We start from the raw sequence: 17401 nt of genomic DNA, 5'->3' as shown, positions 1-17401 counted from the left end.
AGCACTTTGGAAGGGCCGGCCCTGCTCTTTTTGAGATAATTATCGTCGACAGGAGAAAATACAATATCATTCCTCTATTGCTGGCACACATCCTGAGTTTTCTTCTATTTGCACACTTTTGAGATCTGGAAAGTATAGTGATAAGATGAATTTGAGTTGCTCACTGCACTTTGGCAGAAGTCTTACAGACAATGAAGGATTTCAGCTGCGGCTGGACAGTCACCATAGATCTGCATCTCATTCTTGGGCTGGAGAAAATGAAGGCAATGGAAGCCTCCAGCCTAGGAAAGATACGATGAATTTGAGTTGCTCACTGCACTTTGGCAGAAGTCTTACAGGCTATTTGTATTTGCATGCTTGACCTGTATAGTTCTATTGAATTTAGCATCATGTGGTAAAGGGGGAAACTGCTCTTTTAATTGGGGGAAATGGATTTGGACAGCCTTATCCTTCTGAATTGAATTCATCTTCAAAGCCTTCTTGTCATCATCTCTCTTGGAGTATGTTAGAAATATACTTGTATTTACTTTATAAGAAAAAAAATCATTCTGTGTTTCAGAAATCTAGTTCGATTGAACAACAGTCCCAAGGCTTTAGTTAGTTTTCCAAAACCATTCTGTGTTTCAGAAATTTAGTTCGATTGAACTACAACAGTTTAATGGGAAAAAAATCTCAGTATTTGCAAATACCAAAAAAAAAATTGTAATTCATCTGGTGTTGGTGTTCTTTGTTGCTTCTATAGTTTCGCAGGTTCAATCCTTGGTGTTGTAGTCACGTACAGGAAGATTATTTCTTGTACATGACTACAGCACCACGGATTGAATATGCGAAACTATGGAAGCAACAAAGAACACCAATACCAGATGAATGAATTACCAAAAAAAAATTGTAATGGCTGAAATGTACAAATTAACTTTAATTCTACACAATAGGTAATACACAAAAACTGCAAGAAGAATGGAAACACTTTTATGGATTTATAAAAAACAGAAGAAGGTGATTGCAAGGCAATTTGTGAACTAAAAGTATTATGAAATAATACATGTGTATAAGCTATATAACTTGTATATCTAAGAGGAAAAAAGTTTTAGAAAATTGATGAGTTAATACTTCTGAATTAAAGTAGAAAAAAGTATGTGACTGTGTCAGTACCTGCAGGATTTAGTTAGCAATGTATATAACTCACAAAAGTTTTGTAATTGGCTTTATTACTCAGATCTCTACTGCTCAAGAAAAAATACGCTAATGGCAGTTTTGTCCAACACCTCTGCTTCTCTTTCGATCTCACTCCCCGCCCCCACTGCCCTTATCGGTCTTTTCCCATTGGAAAAGTTATTCCATCCATCTGTGCTCCAATCGCTGCACCGACTCCCCCTGCCGGCCCCAAGAAGCCACAGGGAAAATATATGGTGACCTCTCAAACAGCAGAAAGCAGCTCCTGACAGTATAACTCCAAGAAGGCTGATATTATAGATGTATGCACTTATATAAGAAGATTTATTATGTGTAGATCCTACGTGAATGAGAGATAATTATAATAAATATTTACATGTATATTACTAATCTACTAACAAAAAAATTAACTTTACGACATGCATGTAGTTGACAGCTATCAAGGGTAGAAAAAATAGAGTTTGAATTAGTTAATGGACAAGATAAGGAGAAAGAATACTAGGGACAAGAATAGAAGGGACTATATAAGATCAACGCAGATTTGGAAGGATAATCTGTTACTCTTGTCAGAGAAGATGTTATAGTTGGAACTTTTTTCTTTTACTTAATTCCTCCCTATACTAAATAATATGTATAACAATACTCCCTCCGCCTCTATGTCTTTGAGGATACAATAGACTCATGTGTAGAAATATTTAGCTAACATGGCTCCATAACTTACATACTGTATTCTGTGATGTTTCCCATCTTTCCCTTCCCTTTTCTCTTTTTAAATAGTTTATTTGAATTAAATTGCAACCCCCCCCCCCCCAAAAAAAGAAAGAAAACTAAAAAAAAACTCTTCTCAGTTATTACATCTGATATTGCATCTGCTGGGGTGACTGGGGGAATAGTCCCAAAGCTTTAGTAAGTTTCCAAAACCATTCTGTGTTTCCCTTACTTGCATACCCCTAGTGATGACCTCTTTTGGGGAATGGTGTAGCTATCAGCCAGCCACCTCACCCCACCCCACCACACTCCTGCAAGCCATAGCAACTAAGATACATTATAGAGAAATTCAAGGGAATAGCTGTTGTGGCTTTTTTTAAAAAAATGACATTTTAAAAAATCCCCAAAATTCCGTAGATGTGTGAATCTTTCTGAAACATGGGGGGGGGGGGTGCCCTTGTTATGTTGTGTCATTCTAGAGAAATTTCAGGAGTTAGTTTTTGTAGTTTTGTACTTTTTATTTTTTAAAATGTAGTTCATAAAAACTTTTAAAAAACCAAAATCAGTGGATGAGTGAAACATTCTGAGACTTGGGGAAGGGGGTAACAGCAGTAAGTGTGTTCTACAATTTTAGCAAATTTCATCCAGATAGTGGATAATGAAATAATATTTTTTTTGTTACTTCATGATAGTTATGATATGAACCCCTTACAATATTTTAGAAACACTTTAGAAAAAAATAGCAATGAGTAATGGAAATTTTTGTTGATGATTGCACAACCCTAATACTTACATTTAAAGAACTTGAGTAATATTTTTCCACTAAAAACATCCAAGTACTTTATTAATTTTATTTATTTATTTACTTCATTTACACCCTGCCTTTCTCCCCCTCAGAGAAGTCAAGGTGGCTTACAACTCTGATATAATTCAATATCTCTTCCTCTGCTTATTTCAAAATGAATATCTAAAGTTTTAAGAACCGGTATATTCCTGAATTATATAAGGGCAGGATCACACATACACACACAAATAAAAACTTTTAACTTGTTATCTTAGTGAATCATCATTTAGACTTCCATTTCCTAGCCTACTGGGTAATTACTGTATTTGTGCTACCACAAATATAGCTTAAGATCAGCATGGCAGAAAAATGAAAAAAAAACTGGTGTCTACTTGACTGACACCTTCATTTCCCATCAATCTGTTTGCTTAATTGATTCCCAGAAAGAAATAATTTCATGTAATTATGAGGATAAGTGGATGATAATGATGACCATAATATACCCAGGATGTTTGTACTCTGCTTGTGCAGCCCCCTCCTAGGCTTTCCAAAAGGTAGAAATGTTACAACTCATCAAATAAATAAAGTGGAACCTCTATTTAAGAGCATCCAAATTTAAGAGCATTTTGAGTTAAGAACTGTTGCTCAGCCCGGGTTTTGCTCTGTGTCTCATGCTCTTGTCCACTTTGGGAGATTTCTATCCACTTTGCTCTTGTCCACTTTGAGGAACTTTATGTTCGTTGATTTTGTGTTGTTTTTATTCCTGGTATATTTGCCTTCATGAAGACAGAGAAAGGGAGAGAGAACAAGACAGGGAAGGAGGCTGGAATAAGTACAGTATGAAAAAATGATGCTTCTGCCTCTTCACATTGTTATTCCTTGCCACAACTTTGTGTTTTTTTTATTTATTTACCTTATTTATACCTTATTTATACCATTATTTATAATGACAACTGGGATCACAGGCAAGCATGGTCTGGGAGAACAAAATGAAGCGGGACGCAGGCTGATAGAATTTTGCCAGGAAAACTCACTGTGTATAACAAACATTCTCTTCCAACAACCTAAAAGACGGCTTTATACATGGACCTCACCAGACGGTCAACACCGAAATCAGATTGACTACATCCTTTGCAGCCAAAGGTGGCGGACATCCATCCAGTCGGTGAAAACAAGACCTGGGGCTGACTATAGCTCAGATCACGAACTTCTTATTGCTCAATTTAGAATAAAACTAAAGAGATCAGGGAAAATACACAGACCAGTTAGATATGATCTCACTAACATTCCTAGTGAATATACAGTCGAAGTGAAGAACAGATTTGAAGGACTAGATTTAGTAAACAGAGTCCCAGAAGAACTATGGACAGAAGTCCGCGACATTGTTCAGGAGGCGGCAACAAAGTACGTCCCAAAGAAAAAGAAAACCAAGAAGGCAAAATGGTTGTCTGCTGAGACACTGGAAGTAGCCCAAGAAAGGAGGAAAGCAAAAGGAAACAGTGATAAGGGGAGATATGCCCAGTTAAATGCGCAATTCCAGAGGTTAGCCAGAAGAGATAAGGAACTATTTTAAAATAAGCAATGCATGGAAGTGGAAGAAGACAACAGAATAGGAAGGACACGAGACCTCTTCCAGAGAATTAGAAACATTGGAGGTAAATTTCAGGCAAAAATTGATATGATAAGAAACAAAGATGGCAGGGACCTAACAGAAGCTGAAGAGATCAAGAGAAGGTGGCGAGACTATACAGAAGATCTGTATAGGAAGGATAATAATATCGAGGAGAGTTTTGACGTTGTGGTGAATGAATTAGAACCAGACATCCTGAGGAGTGAGGTTGAATGGGCCTTAAGAAGCATTGCTAACAACAAGGCAGCAGGAGACAACGGGATCTCAGCTGAACTGTTTAACAGACATTAATGTTAACTATGGTTACTTTAAAAAACACATCAAGTCATGATTTAACACTATATGAACCTACAGCTCCAGGTTCTCCTGACATTGCCCTTTGTGGCGAATCCAAAATAGAAACAAGAACTTCCCAAATCCTTCTCCCAGGTGCATAAAAAGAGGACAGATGAAGGAGGGGAATAACACAATTGTATGACCAAGATGGAAAAAAAATCTTTGGCCTGCCAGTTGTTTTGGTCTACAACTCCAAACAAGAACTGTAACTCAGAAAATATAATATTTTAGTATGGTTTGAAATACATATTGTGATTTCAATTTCAATATCTGTATAAAATATTTGTATTTCTTCTTCAGACGCTCACTGTGAAGGCTTTAGATATTGTCTGTAGCTGTACTGAAAACTGAAAATTGAAGTCATGGATTCATATACTAATTTACTGCTACTTGAGAAGAAGAATAATAGAATCATAGAATCAAAGAGTTGGAAGAGACCTCATGGGCCATCCAGTCCAACCCCCTGCCAAGAAGCAGGTATATTGCATTCAAATCACCCCTGACAGATGGCCATCCAGCCTCTGTTTAAAAGCTTCCCAAGAAGGAGCCTCCACCACACTCCGGGGCAGAGAGTTCCACTGCTGAATGGCTCTCACAGTCAGGAAGTTATTCCTCATGTTCAGATGGAATCTCCTCTCTTGTAGTTTGAAGCCTAGTCTCCAGGGAAGCAGAAAACAAGCTTGCTCCCTCCTCCCTGTGGCTTCCTCTCACATATTTATACATGGCTATCATATCCCCTCTCAGCCTTCTCTTCTTCAGGCTAAACATGCCCAGCTCCTTAAGCTGCTCCTCATAGGAGCGGCTTAAGAGTGGACTTTGCAATGTTAAAATGTGTCAAAGAAATATGTGTGCTGCAGATGTTAGGAAGACAGGAAGTTTGGTTTATATTTTCTTGGATCTGAATAATCTTGTTTCTAGGTAGGCTAGCAATATGCCTCATCAGTAGGAATCTTTATATGTACACAAAATCAAGTGATGGAGAAAGCTACATAGATCTCTCCCATGCATTTTTGTGTCAGGATGAAAACTGGGTCATGATGCAGCTTCTTAAATTGTTTGCCTTCCAGATTTTAAATTAGGATATGAATCCATGACTTCAATAAGAGATTTATTTGTGAGTTTGCTGTCACTGATTTAATGTGTAATAAGGATTTGAGGTTTACCAAGCACTAAAGCACTATTTTGGTAGGCAAAATAAACCACTAGCTTAAGGAACATGCAGGTTGCCCATTCCTGTTCTTGGTTGCATAGTAGGGAAGTGAAACTTTCTATATTCAGAAGGCCATAAGAGGCATTTTAAAAATACCTTGTATAGTGGTGCTGGTGGTATGCCTTCATGTCATTTCCAGTTTATGATGCCCTCAAGGTTTTCTGGGTTTAGGAGTATGTCAGTCACCCAATGGTGACTGACATGGATCAGGGACTCAAACCTTGATCTCCAAAGTCTTAGGACCCTTCTATACAGGCCCAAAACCTGTGACAGGTTCCGGATAAGCCTGAGGCAGCCAAATGACACGTCAAACTAATCTGGATTAACCCAGATTTCCAAGTTTACCCCCGGTAAAAAAAAAAAAAAACACCTGCAAAGATTCAATAAGGTCCAGATCTTTACAGTTGTTGGGCCTGTGGGGATTGTGGGGACAATCCTGAGAGTCAATCCTCACTGCCATCCTTGATTTTTTGGGTTGCAGGAGCCTGAAAAATCAGGCTAGTACTGCCATCTTTCCATGCCAGCCCCCCATTTCCTCCCTAAACTTACTTGAGCAATCCGTATCTGTCTGCAAATCTCTTGGATTAAACTCCTGTTACACCAAAATGAAGCCCCAGGAGCTCTCCCTGTCCAAAGCTCCGGACACATCATTTTAGTCGAAAAGGCCTGCAGACAGATGCCAGCCCCATCAGTAAGTTTAGTAGATAGCCTCCTGTGATGATCTCTGATCAACTCGGGAGGGCATTGAGTCACATGCACACACTCACTAAAATTGTGGGCTTTAGGCCTGTCTGGAAGGGTCCATAGTCCAATGCTTAAACCACAATACCACTCCAGCTCTCTGTAAATGTCTACATTTGCTTAAAAAAATAGAGGAAGCTTTTAATATTCCATGGGACTGTGTATCATATGCTACCCTTTATAATGATGAACAACTAGCAGCAGTAAAGCACTAGTGGCAATGAAGGTGATAGGTAAGAGTGGGCATGATCAAAATTCTCTCTGATAGCAACTTCACTGAAACCAGTAGATTCTTCTAGCTGGACTTATGGAAAGACACTTAAAAGAGAAGGATGGTATGTCCCCACTTCTAGCAGACCCTTTATTGCAGAAACTTCCACAATGAAAGGGGGCTTGTCCAGACAATGTTCTGGCTAAATCATATATAATCCTCCACAAACCAGGAATCTGTGGTTTGTCGAGAATTAATTTGATATTGGGTTTATTCCACCCCTTCTTGGAAGGCGCGGGCTAAACCCACTACTTCCGGTGTCTGTACTACAGAATACTACAGTATTCCCACAGTTTTCTGGGCTAAATTTTCATCTGTATGTGCCAAGAGAACTCCAGCAGCCATCCCATGGAGGCTGGGTGAGTTCTTTTCTTTTTTGACTCAGTTTAGGGGGCTCTTAGGGAGGGGGTTACGGTGTCCCGGTTTTGTATTGGGAAGTCCCAGTACAATATCTGGACACCGCCCCCCTGGGGTGTGTGTGGACAGGGCCCCAGGAACATTTGTGTTTTTTAAACATGAATGCTTCTGGCATAAACCCCTGTCTGGAAAGACCCTCAGAAATCCCGACAGTAAGAGCCAGTGTGATATAGTAGTTTAAGTGCTAGAAGAGGACTCTGGAAGAGCCCGACTATAGTGGTTTAAGTGCTAGAAGAGGACTCTAGAAGAGCCCAACTGCTCATTGGAGGGAAGGATATTAGAGTCAAAGCTGAAGTACTTTGGCCACATAATGAGGAGACAGGAAAGATTAGAGAAGACGGAATGAATAAACAACAACAACATAGATGACTACTTAGTCTAGCAAGAATGTTATGTGATTTTCCTCTGCTGTTCAAAATTATCCTCATGTACAGAATACATGTTGGGTTTATTATACAGAAAAAAAGAAAACACTGTTTCTTCATGTTTTTCCTGTACAGAATAATATATTTAGCAGTATTTGAGGACATTCAAATATTGGCAGACTTCAGCAAAAGGGTATTAGTTTTCACTTTCAAACTACCAAAATGATATAGAAGTATTTCTGGGAGTCCTCGGTAGTGCAGCGGGTTAAACTTCTGAGCTGCTGAACTTACTGACCAAAAGGTCAGCAGTTTGAATCTTGGGAGCAGGGTGAGCTCCTGCTGTTAGCCCCAGCTTCTGCCAACCTAGCAGTTCAACAACATGCAAATGTGAGTAGATCAATAAGTACTGCTCCAGCAGGAAGGTAATGACACTCCATGCAGTCATGCCAGCCACATGACCACATTGTCTATGGACAATGCCAGCTCTTCAACTTAGAAACGGAGATGAGCACCCCCCCCCCCGAGTCAGATAGGACTAGACTTCATGACAAGGGGAAACTTTTATCTTTACCTGTATTCCTGGGAGTTAATAATAAAAAAAAACAACAGCCGAAAGTCATTATTTGAATACTGTGTGTATTTCCTTTCAAGTTGCCTGTACGCATATGGTGATCCCACACATTTTATAGGGTTTTCTTAGGTAAGGAATAATCAGATGTGGTTTTGCCATTTCCTTCCTTGGAAGGCACTGCTACACTCACTGTATAATGCAGTTTGAAGCCAACTAGAGACTGGAATGATCACAAAACACACACTGGCAATGTGCATATGGAAAATTCACTTTGTCTAGTCTATTGCCAGTCACCATCTCATATGTTTTCATTGTGCTAGATTCTGCTGTTATAAAATCTGTAACAAATTTAAACCCAACCTGGGCATCTAGCTCTTTCTCAGTGCAATGACATTTTTAATATAATCTTCGTCTTCATCCTCAAGGGCAATAAAATAAACATGCCCATCTTTTAGGCACTCTGCTGGAAGCAAAACTAAAAATACCCTAGGGAGGAAGTTCTGCTCTTAAGACCTCTAGGGGACTTTCTAGGAAACAGGAGTACCATTCGCAAAGCAGATAGGGTGGGCCCATAGCCTGATAACACAACTGTCCAGTTTGTTAAAATCACTGACCTTAGTGGTCTTTTGAGATGGTTTTTTCCCCCAGAAATGCTCAATACCTGTGTGAAAAAGGAAGAAATCAAATTGTTATTTTTGCAAGCAAGTTGCTTTGATACAACATTGCTACTTATCTGCCTGCTAAATCCTGCTCCTTTTCAACTTATATTATTACCCAAAAGAAAGGGAAACAGCAATGTATTTATACAGATTTTGGTCACTAATTTACTTGTGGTTAGGGGCCTTTTAAGGGTGAGGTATTTCTTTAACTGGGGCTTATATATTTTTTTTAAATAGCCAAAATGCCCTTATGACACTAGTTCTTGTCTGATCTTGGAAGCTAAGCAGGGACAGACCTGGTTAGTAATTCAATGGGAGGCTGCCAATGAATACCAGGTCCTGTAGAGGAAGGAGATGGCAAAACTACCTCTGAGGATTCCTTTCCCAAGGAAAACCTATGAAATTTGTCATTATAAGTTGACAGCAACATGAAGGCGCGCACACACACAAATATTTCTTTGCCTGTTTTGTTATGCTTTTTTAAAGCATGCTTTAGACTGTCACAAGTTGTTTTGAATGGCATGCCCTATTTAATTGCTTTCTTTTATGTAATAACTTACTGGGTTTTGGGCTGGATTGTTTCCATTTTTGCTGTAAGCCTGTTTGGATCCTGCCTTGAGGAAAAGGCAAAATAGTTGCAGTTTTGACATAAAAGTTAGGGTTTGGGGGGTAAAAGTTTAAGTATAATAATAATATTTAATATAAATGAAATAAATCATCAAAAGATGGTTTAAGCAGAACCACATTTTTATCACCTATTTAAGCAACTTGTAGAAAATGATGTGCCGAGAGAAAGAGGTTGCTGAGGCAAGGATCTAGCTGATGGTCAGTTACTATATCCCCAAGGAAGGCTGCATATAAAGAATTTGCCACAGGAAATTTCATTTTCATCCTGAATTTCTATGTAAGAAACTTAAATATACACCCTCCCCCCCCACACACACACACTTCCCCCCCCCCCCCCTAATGCTTGTAAGCAGAGTTTGAGACAACTGCATTCATAGCTAACTGAAATGTCTGGGGAAAGTGTGTACTGATGATCATTAAAGAGAGTGAGCAATGAAATAACAGTAATGAAATAACAGATTTGCTTTAAATAGGACAGCTGCCCTGTTCTCCTCTTACTTGCTTTATGCTATTCATTATTTATTTGTTTCCAGGTGTTTATGATCCAAAGTATTGTTATTGTTAACTGCCTTCAAATTGATGATGACGTATGGTGAGCTTATGAATGAATAATCATGACATTCTTTACCCTCAACAGCCTTGCAGTTTCAGAACTGTGGCTTTCTTGATTGAGTCTAGCCCCCTGGAACACTGTCTTAGGGCCCTTCTAGACAGGCCCTATATCCCATGATCTGTTTATCCCAGATTATCTGGCAGTGGGGATTCATATAAACCAGTTTAAAGCAGAAAACCTGGGATCAGATCCTGGGAAATAGGGCCTGTCTGAAAGGGCCCTAAGACAGTGTTCCAGAAGATGATACTTAATGAAGAAAGCCACAGTTACTCTTGTGTTACTGCCCTTCACTTTACCAAGCATTATAGTATTTTCTAGTGAGTCATAACTTCTCGTACGATAGCCAAAGTACAACAGCCTCATTTTAACCATCTCGGGCTCTTCCACACTTTATCTCAGGATCTGATCCCAGAATATCTGCTTTAAACCAGATTATATGAGTCCCCACTGCCAGATAATCTGAGACAAACAGATACTCTTGGGTCCCTTCCACATAGCTGAATAAAATCCCACATTTTCTGCTTTGAACTGGAATATATGGCAGTATGGATTCAGATAATCCAGTTCAAAGCAGATATTGTGGGATTTTCTGCCCTGATATTCTGGGTTATACGGCTGTGTGGAAGGGCCCTGGCATCAGATCCTGGAATATAGGGGCAATGCGGAAGTGGCCTTGGTTTCCAGGGAGAGTTCAAACCTGGTTTGTTCCAGGACCCATTGATTTGTCTTTTTACCAATATCCACATAATTTTTTTTCCAACACCACATCTCAAATAAATAGACGTCCTTATCAGCTTTCTTCAACATCCAGCTTTCACAGCCATACAAGGAAATGGAAGCAACAATGGCATGGACCATCTAGCTTTAGCATTCACTATCTATCTATCTATCTATCTATCTATCTATCTATCTATCTATCTATCTCTACAATACAGAATCTTGACTAGTTCCTTCATAATTTCCCTTTTGAGTCATAGCCTTCCTCTGATTTTTGACTGCATCCCCTTTGATTACTGATTAAGCTAAGGTATGGAAAATCTTAAAGTGCTGCACACCAATAAAAGGTAAAATGCATACAAAACACTAATACAAAGAACACAACACTTTTTGAAGCATAAGAAATAGAGCTGAACTGAACCACTAGTGAAGGCTTGTTCAAATAAATATGACCTCAACATGTGTTGGAAATTAAAGGCCATGGAGGTATGTCAGATAGAAGAACATTTGACATCACAAGGGCCACTCCACTAAATCTCTGCTCTGGGATATTGCCAAGTGGACATAAGGAGCATAGGGCACTACTACAATGATGTCTACCAGTCTGCAAAAACGTCTATTGAAGTTGTGCGTCTTACCTTGATTTCTTCAGCTTTGACATATTCTAATTCTGTTTTTGTCATGAGAAATTCATCTAATTAAAATGGGCTCCCAAAATGAAGGGCATCATATCCTATTGCATAGACATCCTGGCATGGATTTAGCCCATAAAGAGAAAAATCACGTGGTGTACAAATGAATCCACAAAAGATTCCTGTTGGTGAGGTGTAGACCATGAATGGGGGTGCAGGTTCTCATACCTTCAGTAAAAATATGCGTCTATGAGCCTTCTGTTTAGCTGCTAATACCAGTTATTCAGTTCTATGGGAGAAATTTGAAAGGGCATTACATCTTGCTTATTTTCCCTGCTGACTCCACAGCTTAAGCCCATGCCAATCTGAATAGTCCGGTCCCTATTTGCATCATTGCAGAGTTCTTTGAACATTTTGGGGAATGGTATATATCTATTTCCATATGTATTAAAGGACAGCACATGATTTTAGAAAGAGGAATGAAACATACAGATGTCAAGCCCTTAGCTGGTTGACAGGCATGATAAAGATGCCAATACAGCCTTTATTGGTGGATTGTAGGACTGGGCTGCTAGAAGGATCCTGCTCTCAGCTAGGAATTCTAGTTGCCCCTATAGTACATTAATAAGAAATAAAAATAATTGAATGGTGTCCTCTTCCTTCACTTAGATTTACATTGACAAAACAAATGTCTGTTCCCTAAATGTTTCTAAATCCCTGAAGAGATGGGGAGAGTGGGAAGAAAAAGCTGTTAACTGCCACACAGACTGAACCTCTGAAACAATCCCTACAAACTGTCTCTCACCTACTCATTGCCACCATCAGCAGCAGCACCCCAAGCTTCTCTTTCACACAGATCCAGCCACAATATTATCACATCTCGTGAATGTGTTCTCCTAGCCTTTGTACTTAGCCTCATGCAGCCTGGATCCCTTTACAGTGGGGCTAGGAAAATAAGAAACAGACCCTGAAGAAACCAACCTGTGAAGAGAAGGTTAATTATGGGCAGAAGAAGAAAATCTAGCAGGTTCTCTTCTCGGTATCTCCACCCGCTCCCTTATTTGCCTTCTGTTCTGTCTCTGTACCCTTTGGGAGCAATTTGTGTCTTTCTTCCCCCATCATTGTTGTAATGACTGAGGCTGTCTCAGAGTGAGTGACACCAAGCTAGCAGCATCCCCTTGGGTCTCAAGAGCCAAGCAACCCTGACCTGCTAGAGGACCTATTGATCTGTGACAGAAGAGCAGAGAGCTTCTTCAGTTGGAGTTCGCCACTTAGGGATTGGCAGCTGGATTACAGGCTTCTCCAGGATCCATCCAAAGAATGTGTGTAGTGTGGGGGCGTTGGTGGCGGTGGATTTTATGGGAGATGCTCATGGCACATCGGGAAGGAGGAGACCCTCTAGAAAATGACAGTTAAATGAGGGAGGGAGGAGAACTAGTGTTTCATGGCTGGTGGTGAGATCAGCCATGAGAAGGGAATGTACTTGATGGAAGGGAGTACTCTGTGTATGTGTCTAATAAGAAAGAAGGAGAAGTGCCTGTACACGGTGTGACTGTGTGTGTGTGTGTGTGTGTGAGCATGCAAGTGCTGGAGGAAGAGGAGGGGGGCTCTCTCTTTCTCTCTCTTCCCGTGTCTCTCTCTCAGTGTCTCTCTCTCTCAATGTTCAGTTAATCCTGCTGTCAGTTGGTGTTAAGGCAGCGATCTAAGCGCTGGATTCCAAGAGAAAGAGAGAGGCAGCATCGCAGAAGGAACAGAGGACCAAAACAAAGGAGTGGGGAGGAAGAAAGGAAAGAAAACCACAGAAGAGAGAGAATATACCAAATCTATGCTTGGATCTGTGCTTCTTTCTCGCCAATGCAAAAGGGAATATGCAGCACATTTTTGCCTTCTTCTGCACCAGTTTCCTAGGGGCAGTGTTGGGGGTCAATTTCCCCAGCAACATCCAGATAGGTAAGTGTGGAATTGTTCCCTGCCTGTACTGAATGGATGGCTGTGTGAATGTCTGCATTTGTGCATTAGAGAGCAAAAGAGAGATGAGCCATCCTTTGTTTTCACTTCTGAAAGGAGGCATCTAGGTCTAGGGTTGATGAATGTTGAATTTATGTAGGGGTCCCTAATATGGGGTGCACCTGTTCAGGTTGCTTTGTGCATGGCTAGGGAACATGCCTGCTGTTCAAGTGCTTCTGAAAGCAAGTGTTCGCTCTTTGTACCTCCACCTGAGACCCTACATCGCATCAGAAGGCAGTTTGGACTGAAAACCACATTGCATTTTCTCCCTCCCTCCCCATTCATTTTTGGGGGTATTTTCTTAGGTACCTGTCAAGAAAATCAGGCTGCTTTCTATTTCTAGTCTTTGTTACTGCAGCTGTTAAACAAAATTCAAGCGATACTAGGAAGACATTGCATTCAGCCTCTTTTCATTACATGCCTCACCTACTCTCAACATTCACAACACACTCCCCTCATTTTCATTTGCCTCCTCCTCTCACAAATCCACCACCCTGCTGCTTCTCCCCATGTTCACAGTAAGAGCATTTCCTATTGGAACCATTCCTTTTTGCCTCACTCCTTTCTCTTTGCCACCTCAACTGCTGGCTCTTTGTCATCTTTGGGGAGGGGGAAAGGAAGCAAGAAAACTCGCCTCCTGGGCTACACCCCCCCCCCCACTTGTTTTGCAGGATCTGTGCTTTTATTGCAGTTTGACGCTCCCTTGCCTGCCAGCATCCTTGTTTTCCAATTTTTTTTTCTGTGTCTCACCATGTAACAAAAGGTGAGCTTGGAAAATTAGCATGCTGCCGTTTCTCACACCTTCCTTGGCAACCACATCCAAGTGTGATTTTGTATTGTTATTTTATTTTATTTTTGGTACACATGCTGCTTTGCCTTGCGCAGTAGCAAGAGCGGGGCACGTTGTTGAACATGTCGACTCTCCTAATTGGTGATGGACTGCATTTAATTAGTCTAATTTCTTGCTTTTCTAAAAGCAAACATCATAGAAAATGATGAATAGTAATGTTAACAAAATCATCATCATTTTCATCTTCATCATTAGCATATAATTTTATCCTCTATTTTTGCCCCATTTGCACATCTGTAGCAAGAGGAAACAGAACACGTTTTCCATTTCTGTCAAATCCAAAGGTAGCAATATAAAGATCAAAAGTGTTTTACAAACTGGGTTTCAAAGTGTAAGGACATAATTTTGAGCCAATAAAATCTGTCAGAAACACAGTAGATTGGTGGTAAGGAAAACACTACTTTAGTCCATCACACATTTCTTGGTTATATTTGTAAAAGGGGTAACAAATTACATTCAATAAACAGACCTCACAAATTTCAGAATGGTCTTCCTTGTTATATCATTCTAATCCTGTTGACTGATAGCCTCCCTTACCATATAGAGTGAACATAAAGAATATGGATCAATTACATATGTCCCATTGCAACAATAATTTGGTCAGTCCTTACTCCTCCTTTGTACAAGGTTAGATGTTCCTTGAATAATAACAGGTTTGTGTCCCTTTCTTAGTTCTCTTTCAGTTCAACAACAACTTGTTGAGTAAACATCAGCTCAGTGTGGCCAATGGGACAGATTCGTATCCTATAAAGGAATTAGGGAGGGAAAATGAAGCCCTTTTGGATGGATGATGTTAATTTCCTCTTTCCTTGGTAGAGCTCATTTTAACCCTTAAAGTGTTGACAAGAAAGGAGGCCTGAGGAGACCCTACATGTATAAACACAGAGACCCCATTACCGTGTTTCCTACCCTAATCAGTTCATGTTGTGTGAACATACTGGGCATCTGGGATATTTAGAATGTCTGAAGGAGCAAATGGTCAAAATATATCATTTTTATCCTTTAAAGGTACAATATAAGTCTTTCTTCTTGTGCTCACAGTACTGTCCTTCAGGAGTTGTGTTCTTTTCAGAAACTTTTTGTTCATGGTGGGAACAAAACAAAATCATGCAAGAGCTACCAGTATATGTCAATGTTGAGTTCAAGAAGGTCATGGTCATGTAATGTTCAACTTCTGATTTGTCTTCCATATTCTTCTTTCTTTTATTTCCTAGGGGGATTATTTCCTACACAGCAATCCCAGGAACATGCAGCATTTATGTTTGCATTGTCTCAGTTCACAGAACCCCCCAAACTGGCTCCCCAGATTGATATTGTGAATATTAGCGACAGCTTTGAAATGACCTACACCTGTAAGTAGCAGTTCTACATCAACAGTCCCCCTCTCTCTCCTTGTCTCCCCACCCCTCTCATTCTTTCTTTCTCTTCTCATATTTTTATTCTCTTGGTTTCCTTCTCTTTCTCTTCGGCCTACTTAATTTATGTGGGGACATTGCTTTAACAGTAATACTCTCTTTAAAGATATATATATAATGTGACATTTACAAGAAATATTCTCTGTATTCTGCCACCAGTCTTCTTTGACGGTTTCTTTCTTTGTAGAATTTAGGGAGATTTTTTAAACTAAAAGTAGTATCTTTACGGATGCTTTGCTGCTTTTAATTTTGGATTAGGGATTTGGAGTGGCTCAACTGTGTGATTTGTACAGCCCTGAAAAGATGGTGGGATGCATGGATTATTCAGTTCATTTTTTTCACCTTACATATACTGCAATTTTTTAAAGGGCAGCTAACAGTTTCCGGGGTTAGCCAGAAGTGCATTAAAAGTCAGACCTAAAACTGACAAGATAATCATTAATGAAAGCAAGGTGAGAGGTCTACACTCAAACAGTTATTCTTAGATTTTTATATCCTAAGACAATAAAGTGTTGCTGAGAATTAAAAAAAAACACAAGCAAAGGTTTTCACAATAGTCTATGTGAAATACTGCATCAGAAATTGGTATGAAGGATGGGGTTATGTGATGCCAGCCGAATGGATGTCAATAAAATATTTTACTAGATTGATCATCAGTGAGAACATGCATTTTTAAAAAGCCAAGAAAACACAACCTCCACCATTAAAATGGGAACGCTATCAGATTATGAACTCTGTAAATATATGCTCTCCCTCTCACAGAAAAGGGCTTGATTTAATAATGCAGGAATTCTTTTGTTCACCACTTTGCTGTATAACAGAGGGTTGTAGTGTCTCACATTTTAAACTAACTGGGACCACTAAAAAAAAATCATACTTTTGAGCTCTACCTTTTGTTCTCATTTACAAACTAGAAATGGAATAAAGTCTACTTTGCACTATTATCCCAGATGTCTGCATAGATAGTTTACAAGTTACTATACTTAAGAAGAAAATCACTATTATAGATGAATAGGGTTTTTTTTTCCTATGTGAATATTGTGACATGATGTTAAGGAAGAATGACAAAAGCAGAAATATGTTTATCTGTCTTACCTATAGTGGTGTTGACTACTAGAATATGAAAACACTAAGTTCTAGGTTATGGTTCATATACACAGTAGAACACAACTAAAAAGGAATGTGACTTCAAGGTGAGAAGATGAATTCAAACTGCATGTCTTGGACAAATATCACCCCAGAAAGGAAACCTTAATGGGAAGACTGAAATGTTGACTTTGCGGAATACAAACTATTGAAGTTAAAGAAATTCTATCTTAAAAAAACAGGGATATAGTGATACTAAAATTGCTAAATACTGTGATAATTAACAGCCATTATTAAGGAGAAAATGTTATATTTGATGACAGAATTTTGACAAATTTGAATGAAACAGTTTGCTCTTCGATATGTTACTTTACATAGTTCTTGCTTTTCGGGTTATAACCAACCATGATGGCATTTGAGCTTACCATACCTTGAGTTATGGTCTCCTGGCCAGTTATTGGGTCTAGACCTATGATTTTCTATTTCCTTTCTGTTCCTAATGGTGCTTAGGTAACCAGTACACAACTGGCATTGCGTTCACAATGACAAGTTATATGTTATACAATTCCCATAACCTGCAATAACTGTG

The 17401-nt window shown here is 39.4% G+C and overlaps 1 protein-coding gene across 7 annotated transcripts in view; it reads left to right on the top strand.

Annotated features, from left to right (window-relative positions):
- Nucleotides 1–12331: 12331 nt before the first annotated feature.
- The window catches only part of GRIA1 (glutamate ionotropic receptor AMPA type subunit 1), a 280772-nt gene continuing 275702 nt past the window's right edge, over nt 12332–17401 (top strand). For 2 of the 7 annotated variants that reach the window (XM_060765503.2, XM_060765505.2), the window contains exons 1-2: nt 13012–13404; nt 15526–15663. In XM_060765503.2, coding sequence (XP_060621486.1) covers nt 13323–13404; nt 15526–15663 — 220 coding nt within the window. In that variant the 5' untranslated portion in view covers nt 13012–13322. Of the gene's footprint in view, nt 12777–12830; nt 12960–13010; nt 13405–15525; nt 15664–17401 lie in introns of those variants that run through there. The other 5 variants (XM_060765504.2, XM_060765499.2, XM_060765501.2 and 2 more) reach the window with 4 other exon arrangements.

The sequence above is a fragment of the Anolis sagrei genome, chromosome 2, assembly GCF_037176765.1.
Source record: "Anolis sagrei isolate rAnoSag1 chromosome 2, rAnoSag1.mat, whole genome shotgun sequence".
NCBI classification, from domain to species: domain Eukaryota; kingdom Metazoa; phylum Chordata; class Lepidosauria; order Squamata; family Dactyloidae; genus Anolis; species Anolis sagrei.
The sequence above is the reverse complement of the archived record's forward strand: the minus strand, read 5'-3'. Positions and strand labels throughout refer to the sequence as shown.